At 42.8% G+C, this 15,905-nt stretch overlaps 1 protein-coding gene across 1 annotated transcript; it reads left to right on the top strand.

Annotated features, from left to right (window-relative positions):
* The first annotated feature begins 1,366 nt into the window (after positions 1 to 1,366).
* On the top strand, positions 1,367 to 13,519 carry LOC124870769 (mitochondrial chaperone BCS1). Its single transcript, XM_047369562.1, has 7 exons — positions 1,367 to 1,831; positions 5,129 to 5,268; positions 8,193 to 8,387; positions 8,532 to 8,595; positions 8,677 to 8,849; positions 8,950 to 9,067; positions 13,220 to 13,519. Exons 1-7 carry the CDS (start codon positions 1,512 to 1,514, stop codon positions 13,467 to 13,469), a joined length of 1,260 nt encoding a protein of 419 aa, XP_047225518.1. The 5' UTR covers positions 1,367 to 1,511; the 3' UTR covers positions 13,470 to 13,519.
* Positions 13,520 to 15,905: the final 2,386 nt, after the last annotated feature.

Below are 15,905 nucleotides of genomic sequence, written 5' to 3'. Positions count from 1 at the left end.
AATGGCCTGATCGTAAGTTAAAGCTCATCATAAGTGGAATGAAGGGTATAAAACAGAACAGGTTCATGAAAGAAGGAAAACTTTTAATGAAATGTTTGGAAAGCTCTCAGCATAATTAAATCAAATAAATATGTTTTTAGTATCTTACCGTTTGACTAAGTTTTAAATTAATCAACTTTATACCAGTTTCCTTTTTAAATGTAAGAAATTAAGACCATGAAGCCTCAGGAGTGAAACATTTGGATGAGTGTGTAACGTTTAAAAAGGTCATTTCCATAGATGAGAAAAGAAGCACATTTATTTGGCCCATAGTAACACATTTTGTCAGCAAAAATTTAGATTAGATTTTTTTCTAAATACAACAAAATGTATCATTATCTGCTTCAACAAAATGTTTTTTATCCTTCATTCAGCTTCTAACAAAAAATAAAAACCAAGTACAATTATTATAAACCTTCTTTGTTTGATTCACAATGATTTACATTAAAGTTAACAAAATTATCAAGTGGAAAAGTTTTTCTTTTTTACCTGTTCAACAATAAACGAAACATGCTATATTTTAATAAAACAGATACAGTTCCAAAATACCAAAATGATTTTCTAGGTATAGGTTATTCAAAGAAACGGGGGTCAATTGATTTTTATTTTCTTGTCTATTGTCTGGAACATAAACGGGATTTGAGTCACTCTTTCTTTCAAAACGCTTCTTAGATTTAGCCCAGTTTAATAAATCCAGATTTAGATCAGGTCCATTTGCATAACCTTAAAACTTTGATCAGGGTAATTCTAGTCTGGATTATTTCACAAAAATAAATAGTCATTCATCTTCTATACCGGTTCTTCCATAGTGGGTCATGGGGAAGCTGGTGCCTATCTCCAGCAGTCTATGGGCGGAAAAAAATAAAAATAAATTAAATTTCTTCGTGTGAACTCTTAACTGGCTGGACCAGCGTAAGGTCCAGTCTAAAACGGTTTCACATAAGATTTATAATATTAATAAGATTGTTCATTATCTGTAGAATAATCCACACCAGAATCAGGTTCTGAAGATTAACCTGAGCAAAGACAAAAAAATAAATAAATAATGTATTGGACCTTTTTGGGTTTTCACAATCAGAATAAATGTTTCAAATATCAGAAAACTGTGTTATAAGTAATCCGGAAGCTGTTTAGAATAAATTAATTAATAAATACAGTGAAATTTGTCTTTTTTTTTTTATAGAATAAAAATAAAAACAGAAATAAAGCTTAACCAATAACAAAAAACGGTCCAGAATAATCCCGATTCCTTAAAAATGTATAATAATCCTTTACCCCGAGTCGGAGGCTAACTTTAGTATCGGAACTAAGTGCGATAGGTATTGGTGGACAGTCGGACTGTTTTTCCTGCAACACAGGAAGTGTGGTAAAGGTCGCTACATCACATGGAACCTTTAGGCTGCAGAGGACTTTATTTACTGAGTCCTGCGGGATAAACTCTGGTTCTACCAGGGGGTGCAGGACACCACATCATGCCGCTGTCGGACTTTCTGGACGGCCTGAAGGACAACCCGTACTTTGGGGCTGGGTTCGGACTGGTCGGGATCGGGACAGCGCTGGCCGTAGCCAGAAAGGGTGCCCAGGTGGGGATGGTGTTTTTCCGCAGGAACTACATGATCACTCTGGAGGTTCCCAGCAGGGACAAGAGCTACCACTGGCTGCTGAGCTGGATCACCAAGCACGCCACGCACACGCAGCACCTCAGCGTGGAGACTTCCTACTTGGCACACGAGAGTGGAAGGGTCCATACGCAGTTCGACTTCCACCCGAGTCCAGGGAACCACATCATCTGGTCAGGAAAACCTCCAGCTCTGATCAGTTAAACAGTTTTTACGGTCTCATGCTGATGGACCTACCAGAACTTCATGCTGCCTTCAAGTACACCTCGTAAATTAAACAATCCTGAAAGAAAAGCACCAGCCAACTTCCCAGCGGCCTGGTTCACATAAAATGTGGTGATGTTTACTATGATCAGTTAATTTTTAACAGCTGATTCAGAACACATTGTTGTTTACTAGATGTCCTTGAATGCAGCAGGAAGCATCGCAACCGTAAAAAGTACCAAAGAAGCGCAACGATTTTAAAACTTATTTGCGGATGGTGTGACGCTGCTCATGTTCACACAGTCAGTTATATCAGTTCGCCTATACATTTAAAATGTTTCTTTAAAGTTTAGCTGCGTTATTTTCAGAAGATGACTCATAGATCATTGCAATTTTAAAATCTCATTTGATTAATCAGTGTTATAAAACACAACTAACAGATATCGGTGCAAAGACCCATATTTCTTTAATGTGTAGCCAATAATACAGGTCCTTCTCAAAATATTAGCATATTATGATAAAGTTCATTATTTTCCATAATGTCATGATGAAAATTGAACATTCATATATTTTAGATTCATTGCACACTAACTGAAATATTTCAGGTCTTTTATTGTCTTAATACGGATGATTTTGGCATACAGCTCATGAAAACCCAAAATTCCTATCTCACAAAATTAGCATATAATGAAAAGGGTCTCTAAACGAGCTATTAAACTAATCATCTGAATCAACGAGTTAACTCTAAACACCTGCAAAAGATTCCTGAGGCCTTTAAAACTCCCAGCCTGGTTCATCACTCAAAACCCCAATCATGGGTAAGACTGCCGACCTGACTGCTGTCCAGAAGGCCACTATTGACACCCTCAAGCAAGAGGGTAAGACACAGAAAGACATTTCTGAACAAATAGGCTGTTCCCAGAGTGCTGTATCAAGGCACCTCAGTGGGAAGTCTGTGGGAAGGAAAAAGTGTGGCAGAAAACGCTGCACAACGAGAAGAGGTGACCGGACCCTGAGGAAGATTGTGGAGAAGGGCCGATTCCAGACCTTGGGGGACCTGCGGAAGCAGTGGACTGAGTCTGGAGTAGAAACATCCAGAGCCACCGTGCACAGGCGTGTGCAGGAAATGGGCTACAGGTGCCGCATTCCCCAGGTCAAGCCACTTTTGAACCAGAAACAGCGGCAGAAGCGCCTGACCTGGGGTACAGAGAAGCAGCACTGGACTGTTGCTCAGTGGTCCAAAGTACTTTTTTCGGATGAAAGCAAATTCTGCATGTCATTTGGAAATCAAGGTGCCAGAGTCTGGAGGAAGACTGAGGAGAAGGAAATGCCAAAATGCCAGAAGTCCAGTGTCAAGTACCCACAGTCAGTGATGGTCTGGGGTGCCGTGTCAGCTGCTGGTGTTGGTCCACTGTGTTTTATCAAGGGCAGGGTCAATGCAGCTAGCTATCAGGAGATTTTGGAGCACTTCATGCTTCCATCTGCTGAAAAGCTTTATGGAGATGAAGATTTCATTTTTCAGCACGACCTGGCACCTGCTCACAGTGCCAAAACCACTGGTAAATGGTTTACTGACCATGGTATCACTGTGCTCAATTGGCCTGCCAACTCTCCTGACCTGAACCCCATAGAGAATCTGTGGGATATTGTGAAGAGAACGTTGAGAGACTCAAGACCCAACACTCTGGATGAGCTAAAGGCCGCTATCGAAGCATCCTGGGTCTCCATAAGACCTCAGTGCCACAGGCTGATTGCCTCCATGCCACGCCGCATTGAAGCAGTCATTTCTGCAAAAGGATTCCCGACCAAGTATTGAGTGCATAACTGTACATGATTATTTGAAGGTTGACGTTTTTTGTATTAAAAATACTTTTCTTTTATTGGTCGGATGAAATATGCTAATTTTGTGAGATAGGAATTTTGGGTTTTCATGAGCTGTATGCCAAAATCATCCGTATTAAGACAATAAAAGACCTGAAATATTTCAGTTAGTGTGCAATGAATCTAAAATATATGAATGTTAAATTTACATCATGACATTATGGAAAATAATTAACTTTATCACAATATGCTAATATTTTGAGAAGGGCCTGTATAGTCATTGTCTTCTGCCTACCTGAGATTGGGTTGTCAAGGTGACGGGTCCTCAGTTTAAAACAGATGGTGTCGTATTTGCAAGGTGGTGCAGGATGCTGTGACACCTGTGTGGCCCACATGTCAGGATGTCATTTGATGCAACCACACAGCCTCCTGCCAACCCACGATGTAAACCCCATCAAGTCCTGATGACCTTCAGTCACTGTTCTAGCTGTGGCGCGCTCCAGTAACTCCATTCAGTTCAGATTCTATATATCATAATTATCTCAGACCAATACAAATGGGTCCAATTCATATTGTGTTGTACAATAATCCAGTTCAGACCAGTCATATACAAGCAGCTTCAGATTTAAAGTTATTTTCATTCAACCAATCAGCTTGTTTCTGATAGAAGGTTGGACAATCACCTTGTAAATGACAAGACAGCATATAAGGGGTATTATTAAATATTTACTTTATTATTTAAATAATTAATAAATAGTTTTATTTCTTTACTTTTTAACTCTGCTGTGGAGCAGGTTAGGTTTCCAGAGTAGTGATCAAGAGCATGAAAGCACCACATCTTAACCAATCAGTGCCAAGAAAGTATAAAAAATATGCCAGTACTTGAACGCACCGATCTGTGTTCTGTAGATCATTTAAAGTCAACATATAACTGTGCTGCTTTTCTCTCCGCACCGTTATACCGTTACATCTTAATTAATGATCAAATTCAACAATGCAAACGAACCAGAAAAGGTAGCATTCTAGAGTCTGGATAATAGAAACCAAGATGTTTACAATATTTCTCCCTGCTGGACTGAGTCGTTTTCATCTTTGTTGATCGGAGGTCCAACAGGTGACCTCTGCAGCGTTTGATACGTGAACTTTGTTCATAACAAAAAGTTAGGTACATTCATACCTGAATCATTTGGCTGCAACATGTAGGTTAACTTGTGCTTCAGCTGGTGTTCTAATAAGGCTGTTTCACTAGAACACCTGTTCCTCTTAAGAAAACCAGGATTGGCTGAACCTGCTTCAGAGTTGAGGGCCCAGGTTTACCTTCGATGTAAAGAAAAACCAGAGAACATAAAGTTGATGGCAGCCAACGATTAGTTTGTTGGCTGTGAACATATGCATCAGTCATTTAGATATCGTCTCTAATCACCGCTCTCCACCGTGGTCTTCAGGTATGGGAGGAAGTGGATCCGAGTGGAGCGGACCAGGGAGAAGCAGATGGTGGATCTTCACACTGGGACTCCATGGGAGTCCGTCACGTTCACAGCTCTGGGCAGAGACAGACAGATCTTCTTCAACATCCTGCAAGAAGGTACAGGCTGGTCAGTGTGCCGTTAAAAGAAAGTACACCCTGATTCATTTCTACGATTCTCTACATAAAAACACAATGGAAGCAGAAGCTGGTCTTAAAATGAAGTGATCCTGAAGATCTCACTGCTGTAGACGGGTTACGCAGTGATTTTCAGGCAGTTTGAAGCTATACAGGTCCATCTCAAAATATTAGCATATTGTGATAAAGTTCATTATTTTCCATAATGTCATGATGAAAATGTAACATTCATATATTTTAGATTCATTGCACACTAACTGAAATATTTCAGGTCTTTTATTGTCTTAATACGGATGATTTTGGCAAACAGCTCATGAAAACCCAAAATTCCTATCTCACAAAATTAGCATATTTCATCCGACCAATAAAAGAAAAGTGTTTTTGATACAAAAAACGTCAACCTTCAAATAATCATGTACAGTTATGCACTCAATACTTGGTCGGGAATCCTTTTGCAGAAATGACTGCTTCAATGCGGCGTGGCATGGAGGCAATCAGCCTGTGCACGGTGGCTCTGGATGTTTCTACTCCAGACTCAGTCCACTGCTTCCGCAGGTCCCCCAAGGTCTGGAATCGGCCCTTCTCCACAATCTTCCTCAGGGTCCGGTCACCTCTTCTCGTTGTGCAGCGTTTTCTGCCACACTTTTTCCTTCCCACAGACTTCCCACTGAGGTGCCTTGATACAGCACTCTGGGAACAGCCTATTCATTCAGAAATGTCTTTCTGTGTCTTACCCTCTTGCTTGAGGGTGTCAATAGTGGCCTTCTGGACAGCAGTCAGGTCGGCAGTCTTGCCCATGATTGGGGTTTTGAGTGATGAACCAGGCTGGGAGTTTTAAAGGCCTCAGGAATCTTTTGCAGGTGTTCAGAGTTAACTCGTTGATTCAGATGATTAGGTTCATAGCTCGTTTAGAGACCCTTTTAATGATATGCTAATTTTGTGAGATAGGAATTTTGGGTTTTCATGAGCTGTATGCCAAAATCATCCGTATTAAGACAATAAAAGACCTGAAATATTTCAGTTAGTGTGCAATGAATCTAAAATATATGAATGTTCAATTTTCATCATTACATTATGGAAAATAATGAACTTTATCACAATATGCTAATATTTTGAGAAGGACCTGTAATTTTAGTTCATGACAGGACAGAAAAACGCTGAACCAGTCTGGCTGTTCTGGAACAATGTCCTCTGGACAGATGAGACCATGGTAGAGATGTTTGATCATAATGCACAGAACCAGAACCAAACGCAGCAGATCAGCACAAACACCTCATACCAACCGTCAGGGGCTGATGGTTTCATTTTGTTCTGGAGCCGCGGGACCTGAACACCTTGCAGTTGTAAGAATTATGAGTGTTGATTAATTAATATTTATCAAGAATTATAATTTAAAATCATAATATGGAAAAAAAATTAATTTCTTAACCAAAAATCCTTCCTTACGAATCGAAATCAGAGATGACTTCTGGTGTTGTAATTATGACTCAAAGCCCTTGATTATTACAATTATTAAATTCTCAGTAATAATTGATAACTATTACTAGATGTCACTGTTTAATCAACCGCTTCACCAAACGTGGGGAACTTTGACCTTATTTTGACAGACAAATCACTCATGGTCAAAATAAACACAAACACTTTCTCTTTATCTATGTGAATATTTATGAAATCAACAGCCCTGATACACCTCCCTATTCTGATTCAATAATCGCCACCTAATCAAGCATGCAAAGGTTCTACACAAAAAGAGTTAAATAATAACTAAACAAGATAAAACAACGAGTGTGTATGAAGTCAAACCAGCAGTTATGGCAAAACAAGAGAAAATAAAGTGCTGAGCGAAGCTTTGGGAGCGGCCTCCACCAGGCTGCAGTCATAAAACCCCCAAAGTTAGAGCTCAGTGAAACACAAAATTATAAAACTTTAGGCGGCAACCAGTGGAAAAACATGAAGAGTGAAGACCATGGAATAGTTAGTTTTCACCATGAGGTTCTAGCAGTCCAACTTTAAGTTCACCTGAGTCTGCGCTCAGGTGTTCAAAAACACACTCAGACACGCACAGCTTCAAAGCGCAGCGGCTTTTAGAGTTCAACAGCAATCAAGTTTCAAAAAGACATTTCATGCACATACAACTCAGAACACATTGGACTATAAGTGGTGATTCTAAATCGCTCTAAAATCCTACTCTATCCTGCCCAAGCTATTTCTAATAGAAATAAAACAAAACGGGATTATTTGGTGTCGTCTTCTCTGGAGCAGAGGGAGAGGGGGGAGTTTGTTAGGCGTCTGTAACAAACTCAAAGACAGCCGCCTTCCTCCTTTGACCAAAGGGGAAAAATATGACGGACCGTCAGCAGTCGACTGGAACAAAACAAAGAGGAAAATTTCGTCTCCTTGGAAAACCTCCGTGGGGTTTTTTTGGTTTACGTGTTAAATCGATCGGTAAAGTAAAACTCGCAGGTCTTCCTATCCCTGCAAGCTTAGCTCGTTGAGCTTCTCATGAGTTTTCAGTGAGGAGAATTAATGAAAACACACGTGTGAGTTTCTTCTCCAGAATGATGCGCCTCCATTGCGTGGTAACTGCGTCTCGGTTTCCAGCGGGACCAAAAGCAAAGGTGAGGCGTCTCCCTTGTCCTTATATAGCCCACCGTGACATCAGAACTGCGACGCCCCTTCCTATCAGCTGCAATTCCTGCTGGGAGTTGTGGTAGCAGACCATCCTGGGGTATATAGTAGCAGATGACACTGGGAGGTATAGTAGTGAGCAAATGGTCCAACACAGTTTTCCTGATTTAAGCACCTGATAAGGATGAGAGAATATTTTTATCCCTCTACGTTAAACCTTATCGTCAAAGACGGTGGACTTGCCTGCATATGAAACTCGTTCTTTTGTTCATTTGCAGCGCGGGAACTGGCCCTGAAGCAAGAAGAAGGACGCACGGTGATGTACACAGCCATGGGCGCCGAGTGGAGGCCCTTTGGGTTCCCTCGGCGACGCAGACCCCTCAGCTCTGTGGTCCTGGAGGCCGGTGTGGCAGAGAGGATCGTGGACGATGTGAAGGACTTTATTGGGAACCCCAAGTGGTATACAGACAGAGGTAAAGTAGAGGTTCAGCCTTTTAGGAAATAACTCAAACTTCAATTTCAGTTTAAACTTATGGTAAAATGGAGAACTTTGTTGGTGAGTGTTCTGTCTATCCTTTTAAAGGTTGATGGTTGAAAGTCCATCTCTGTTTCTACAGGAATCCCCTACAGAAGAGGATATCTGCTGTATGGTCCACCAGGATGTGGGAAGAGCAGCTTTATGTGAGTGTTCCATCATCAGTGTCTCCTGGTGCCTGTTCTGTGGAGCTTCCTGAACCGTCTGGGCTCTCGTTTATGTTTCAGCACGGCGTTGGCAGGCGAGCTCGGCTACAGCATCTGTCTCATGAGTCTGAGCGACAGGACGCTCTCAGATGACCGTCTGAACCACCTCCTGAGCGTGGCGCCGCAGCAGAGCATCATCCTGCTGGAGGATGTGGACGCTGCGTTTGTGAGCAGGGACCTGCTGCCCACTGAGAGTGAGTTCTGGGGGAAGAACTGCTGCTGTTGGTCCGTATTGTTTTCAGCGTGGACTTCCAGATCGCTGAGCTGTTTGGGTTTTTTTTTCTGCTTTTCCAGACCCGCTGGCTTTTCAGGGAATGGGAAGACTGACCTTCAGCGGTCTGCTGAACTCACTTGATGGAGTTGCTTCATCTGAGGCCAGAATAGTTTTTATGACCACCAACTTCATAGACAGGTACTGTTGCAGATGATTTATTAATGATATATGCTAAAAACCCAAATATTACACTGACAGGATTCCAGAAAGCTCCAGTCCAGTTCGTTATGTCCTACTGACATCCTCACAAAGAAATATTTAGAAACAGAGTCCTGTGATTGATAAAAGCATTTTTAGTTTCAAAGTAAGGACTTCCCAGAGCACAATGTAAAAAAAACAGCATCGCTGCTCATTTCCATCTCATGTGAGCCAACAGGAGCCACCCGGTCTTCCCTGCAAACTCGTTTACCCTTAACTCGTTACCTTTGATTCACCAATAAAATGTCTACTTTTCGCCCCTTAAAGGAGACATCTGATGCTTTTAAATCCTTCCTTTTCACCTTAAATCATCCAGCTGTGGTCTATATAAAGTGGAACCTCAACGCTTTGGTTTGAACTCCTTGGTCTTGTAGCTCCTCAGGCTCCTCTTCTACCTGTTCTGATGTCTGAGAGCAACTCGTTTTGGTGCCGTCTCTTTAAATGCTACTGAAACACTACACACCCCCCTCCAGGTCAAAGAGTGCTGAACTTTAACTTGTTCGGCCATTTTTTTGTGTTTGATAATAATTATCTAGAGCTGCAAGAAACAAAACGGCAAAAACAATGAAACCTGTTAATGTAATATTAATACTAGAACCTGCAGTCTGGTTCTGTCCTCCAGCAGCACACAGCGCTAACATGCCACTGGTATCAGAACCAGCTTTGACTACAAAATCAGAGCGGGGAAAAAAAGACGGATATGTGAAATTGATCAGCCAGAAGTCCATGACCTTATTTAGCTGATCAGCAGCGAATACTGAGACGTAACAGTTGGAAAACGTAACAGATGATAGAGAAAACTGAACGCACTGAAAAATACGACCCAAACAGAATATAAAGATATCTCTGCAGCACCTTGGTGAGAATAAACTAAACTTTTCTGCCCTCCTACAAACTCCAAGTACACAACAACGTGTATTGAAAGGCTAAAAAACTGGATTTATCATGAAATATCCCTTTTAAACCCAAAACAGTTCGTCTCAAAAGTGATTTAAAATATTATTTTTTAAATATTTTTTCCACTTGCAGCACATAAGATTAAAACTACATAAAACTACTCGTACTCATCATCTTCCGCTTATCCGGGACCGGGTTGCGGGGGCAGCAGACTCAGCAGAGACGCCCAGACGTCCCTCTCTCCAGACACCTCCTCCAGCTCCTCCGGGGGGAGCCCAAGGCGTTCCCAGGCCAGCCGAGAGACATAGTCCCTCCAGCGTGTCCTGGGCTGTCCCCTGGACCTCCTCCCGGTGGGACGTGCCTGGAACACCTCCAGAGGAAGGCGTCCAGAGGGCATCCGGTATAGATGCCCGAGCCACCTCAACTGGCTCCTCTCGATGTGGAGGAGCAGCGGCTCTACTCCGAGCTCCTCCCGGATGGCCGAGCTCCTCACCCTATCTCTAAGGGAGTGCCCGGCCACCCTACAGAGGAAGCTCATTTCAGCCGCTTGTATCCGTGATCTCGTTCTTTCGGTCATGACCCAAAGTTCATGGCCATAGGTGAGGGTAGGAACGTAGACTGACCGTTAAATCGAGAGCTTTGCTTTTCGGCTCAGCTCTCTCTTCACCACAACGGACCGACACAGAGTCCCCATTACTGTGGCAGCCGCACCGATCCGTCTGTCGATCTCCCGCTCCATTCTTCCTTCACTCGTGAACAAGACCCCGAGATACTTGAACTCCTCCACTTGAGGCAGGAACTGCCATCCAACCAGAAGAGGACAAGCCACCCTTTTCCGGTCGAGTACCATGGCCTCTGACTTGGAGGAGCTGATCTTCATCCCAGCCGCTTCACATTCGGCTGCAAACCGCCCCAGTGCATGCTGTAGGTCTTGGCTAGAGGGGGCCAGCAGGACCACGTCATCTGCAAAAAGAAGAGACGAAATCTTCTGGTCCCCAAACCAGACCCCCTCTGGCCCTTGGCTGCGTCTAGAAATCCTCTCCATAAAAGTTATGAACAGGACCGGTGACAAAGGGCAGCCCTGCCAGAGTCCAACATGCACCGGGAACAGGTCCGACTTAGTGCCGGCATTGCGGACCAAACTCCTGCTCCGCTTCTACAGAGACCGGATGGCCCCTAATAAAGGGCCCCTGATTCCAAACTCCTGGAGCACCCCCCACAGGGCATCACGGGGGACACAGTCAAATGCTTTCTTCAGGTCCACAGAACACATGTGGACCGGTTGGGCAAACTCCCATGAACCCTCGAGTACCCTGTAGAGGGTATAGAGCTGGTCCAGTGTTCCACGGCCGGGACGAAAACCACACTGCTCCTCCTGAATCCGAGGTTCGACTATCGGTCGGACTCTCCTCTCCAATACCCTGGCGTAGGCCTTACTAGGGAGGCTGAGGAGTGTGACCCCCCTGTAGTTGGAACACACCCTCCGGCGTTCCCAGCAGACCCTCACTATGCGCTTGGGCCTGCCAAGTCTATCCGGCTTTCTCCTCTTCCAGTGGATCCAACTCACCACCAGGTGGTGATCAGTGGACAGCTCAGGCCCTCTCTTCACCCGAGTATCCAAAACATGCGGCCGAAGGTCTGATGATACGACAACAAAGTTGTTCATCGACCTCCTGCCTAGGGTGTCCTGGTGCCAAGTGCACTGATGGACACCCTTATGCTTGAACATGGTGTTCATTATGGACAATCTGTGACTAGCACAGAAGTCCAATAACAAAACACCACTCGGATTCAGATCGGGGAGGCCATTCCTCCTGATCTCCAGGTGTCACTGTCGTTTCCCACGTGGGCGTTGAAGTTCCCCAGCAGAATAATGGAGTCCCCGGGAGGGGCACTATTCAGCACCCCCGACAGGGACGCCAAGAAGGCCGGGTACAATGCACTACCCCCCCTAGAGCCACCCTAAGCATCCGGGGATCGGGCCGCAAGGTCTCCACCTTCGTCTGCCGCCCAATCCTTTTTGCACCGGTCCCTCATGGTTCCCCCTGCAGGTGGTGGGCCCACTGGGGGATGGCCTCGCGTCTCACATTTGGGCTTGGCCCGGGCGGGTCCTGCGAGGAGCAACCCAGCCACCAGGGGCTCTCCGACGAGTCCCGACCCCAGGCCTGGCTTACCGGGCGACATCACGTGCCTTGATGTAATTGTCCTCATGAGGGGTTCTTGAACCGCTCTTTGTCTGTCATGTCATCTAGAGCCTGTTTGCCATGGGAGACCCTATCAGGGGCATTTAGGTCCCAGACAACATAGCATTTAGGAGCACTCAAACCCCTCCACCATGTTAAGGTGGCGGTTCAAAACTACATCGGACCTAAATATAATACAGTATAATCTATTTTATTATTTTTATGTTTTATGTCCTTTTTTTCATGAGAAAACCTTTTCTTCCAGAGACAAAAACACAAAATATTCAACCTTTGCTAACAAATTAGCTGTAAAGGGAAAGATTTGGGATGAGGTTACTGGATCCTTGATTGGTTTATTAGTTTATCATTTTCCAATTTCTTAGAAACTTCAAGAGATCTGCTTCCCTCTGAGAGACTTTTCAGAGTGAATTAAATCTCCTTTTAGGCCGTTTTGCAATAGTTGCTACAGAAACGTATAATTGATGGCCACGATGTTGACATTTTATACATCGCCCGTGGCATAAAGCATGATACATTGTTTGTGTGATATATTCTCTAGCCATAATGTCATAATGTTTTCTTTAAGGAGATGTTTGTACTTTTTGTCAGTTATTAAAAAAGTGATGTATCGTCAGCGTAAAGAGAAACTTTGAGTTCAGTTTGACCTCTCTTGATGCCCTGAATAAACTCTCACAGCTTAATTCTAGAGATGTGTTTTTAAAAGTCTGTTCAGATCCTGCAGAACCTCAACCTTTGGACTACTTGTGCATTAAACATTTTAATATTCTTGTTGTAGAACTCAGATTAGCACCTGTCAGTGCATCAGGATGAATTATTTTATTTCCTAGGTAATAGGCACTGCCTCCAGTCTACACACATCATTCTACAAAGTGAAATAAATCTGTTGGCAGACATTTAAATGAGTAAACTGGTATCTTTGCTGGTGACAAACAGTATGGAAGTATTTTCAGGTGCTGCTAACAGCCATTCTGGCTTTGATCTGCACACACAGGTTGGACGCGGCGCTAATCCGACCTGGCCGAGTTGACCTAAAACAGTACATTGGACACTGCACCGCCTGGCAGCTCTCCCAGATGTTCCGGCGGTTCTATCCGGACGAGCCGGCTTCGGAAGGAGAATGCTTCGCCGAGCGAGCGTTGGCCGCTCATTCTGAGATCAGTGCTGCTCAGGTGCAAGGACACTTTCTGCTCCACAAACAGGATCCTGCAGGATCGATAGACAATGTGGCCCAAATAAAATGATGATTGACCAGGATGTGACTCAGACACTGATTGCAGAATAAAGAGAAAAACAAAAAGAATCTCTAGTTTTTATTTATAAGAACAAAATGCTCTAAACCAGACAAACCACAAATGGCACAGATGAGTTTGTTTGTTAGCCATATGGTATGTTAACACGTGATATTTTGAGTTTTTTATTTCTTTTTAAACACCGGTCTGTCCCCTGACCTGAACTCTCTATATCTTGGAGTAAAAGAGATATTTCAGAATTTATTTTATGTCCTGATCATCTGGGAATGTTTTTTACCGCATGAGTAAAAAGTGAAATATTTTAGGATGTTATGCTACAGCTAGTTGTGCAGAAATCTTTCTTTAAATGCAAATAATGTAAATCAAAGTGAAAAGAAGTCAACCCTTTATGTTGTAAAGTTTTATTTCTATAATAGGTGCTGTAGCTGATGCTGTTGGTGCATATTTGGTTGGTGAGTCTGCCCTTACCCTTAAATCAGTGAGACTTGGTTGATTCAATTCAAATATCTTCCAAATCCAGACTTTCTCTGCATTATGACTTCAGTGTTCTTAGACCTCTTGTTGCTCTCTGTCTGCTGCCTTTGGGTTTAGTCTTTAATAAGCATTGCATTGGTGAGTCAGTCTTTAATATGGGCCATGTTGGCATTAGAAAGGAGGAGATGCACAAACATCACATAAAAACGTAGAACTTATCTGTCAGTTGGGAGTTGGCGCCCCCTGCTGGATGCAGAGAACATTAGTTCGTTCTGAATACTTTCCATGAACAAATTGTTCTATGGTTGAATCAAAAGACCAGTTTTTACATTTTAGAGTAAAGAAAAAAACTTAACTTTTACAAATATAAAATAAATGCATTTTCTTGAATTCTATATTTATGGAAAATAAAAATAAAAAAGCAGTTTTTGACCGAATTACAAAAATGTTCATTAAGTTTTGTTGTAAATACTATACAGAAATCACTAACAGGTCACTTTCATTAAAGTGGTGTTCAGTTATTTATTTAGAGCCACAGGTTGCAGACCCCTGTAATTGACCACTCAGGTTGGGTGAATACTCCTTGTTGTTCTCCGGCCCAGGTCCAAAACACAAAGGAGACTGGTTCTTTTCAGTAGCTGGTCATGAACTATGGACTAAACTGCCTTTGTACATCAGGACCTCCACAGACCCGTTTTATTCCCTGGCTTTTGAAACTGACTAAATTTGTCAATATTTTGTGTCATTTACCTTCTGCCTCGGCGACTCCATATTGTCTTCTGATTAACACACCAACATCCAATGTCATTCTCCACATCTCCCTCAGCATATACACTCTCTGGTTCTCTTTGTTCTCTGCTGGATCCTCCTGTTTTCATGCCCGATACACTTCACGTTATCCCGTATCCTGTCACCTCCTGCTGTTTCAGCCTGTTTTTCTGTCGGTGTTCCTGGTTCCATTCTCCTTCTTCTGCTCCTCTTGTATTTTTTCCTTTTTTTCTTTAAATAAATTATGCTCATCCCATGTTCCTGTCTGCACCTGAGTCCTACTCCAAACACACACCTCTGGAAAGTTTTGTCTTGTTTTAAAGGGGTCATATCATGCAAAATCCCCTTTTTTAGCTTTTAAAAAACAATTTTTTGTGGTGTACTCGGAGTTTGTAGGAGGGCAGAAAAGTAGATTTTAATCTCTCCAGGTGCTCCGTAGATATCTTTATATTCTGTTTGGGGACTTTTCTCTATAATCTGTCACGTTTTTCCAACTGTTACGTGACAGTATTTGCTCCAAAACAGCTAAATAAGCTCATGGACTTCCAGCTGATCAATTTTGAGAATCTGTATATTTATTTCTCACTGCGATTTTGTAGTCAAAGCTCCAGTATGCCTACGCTGAAAGAGGATATGTTCGGTTCAGTTTTTGGGTGTATTAACCCACACAATTCATTACACTGTACCCCATCAGAACCTCTTCAAAGTGCCTGGTTAAATTTTATTTTTCATGGAAATCTACCCACAAATTCCTATTCCCCTACTTCAAGGATGAGTTCTTCATCAACCTCCTCCAGTATCAAGAAGGATTTGCTGAAAGATTTAATCTGATTAAGCGGTCAGTTCCTTCTGTTTATGGAAATGAGGGACACAGCAAAGCAGTAAGCTGCAAATACACTAAAATGACAAACAACTTTATTTTAGACATGAATTTATTGTGTTGTAACGTCCTGGCCGTGGTTCTGATACCAGAACCAGACTGCAGGTTTTAATTTTATTATTACATCAACAGTTTAGCGTTGTTTTTGTCTTGTTTCTGCAGCGCTAGATAAATGTCAAACAGATGCACCTCAGAACAGGTAAAAGAGGGTCCTGAGAAGCTACAAGAACAAGGAGTTCAGACCAAAGCATTGAGGTTCCACTTTATATGGACCACAACTGGATTATTTGAGGTGAAAAGGAATG

This window comes from Girardinichthys multiradiatus, chromosome 7 (genome assembly GCF_021462225.1).
Source record: "Girardinichthys multiradiatus isolate DD_20200921_A chromosome 7, DD_fGirMul_XY1, whole genome shotgun sequence".
Classification (NCBI taxonomy): domain Eukaryota; kingdom Metazoa; phylum Chordata; class Actinopteri; order Cyprinodontiformes; family Goodeidae; genus Girardinichthys; species Girardinichthys multiradiatus.
Note: the sequence above shows the minus strand (reverse complement) of the source record. Positions and strands in the feature narration are given on the sequence as shown.

What these genes read in the sequence shown, in the direction of transcription:
- LOC124870769 (XM_047369562.1), top strand. Translation starts at nt 1,512, where the DNA reads ATGCCGCTGTCGGACTTTCTGGACGGCCTGAAGGACAACCCGTACTTT. An exon ending in GGACCTGCTGCCCACTGAGA is followed by an intron (nt 8,850 to 8,949) that starts GTGAGTTCTGGG and finishes CTGCTTTTCCAG; the next exon opens with ACCCGCTGGCTTTTCAGGGA. An exon ending in ACCACCAACTTCATAGACAG is followed by an intron (nt 9,068 to 13,219) that starts GTACTGTTGCAG and finishes CTGCACACACAG; the next exon opens with GTTGGACGCGGCGCTAATCC.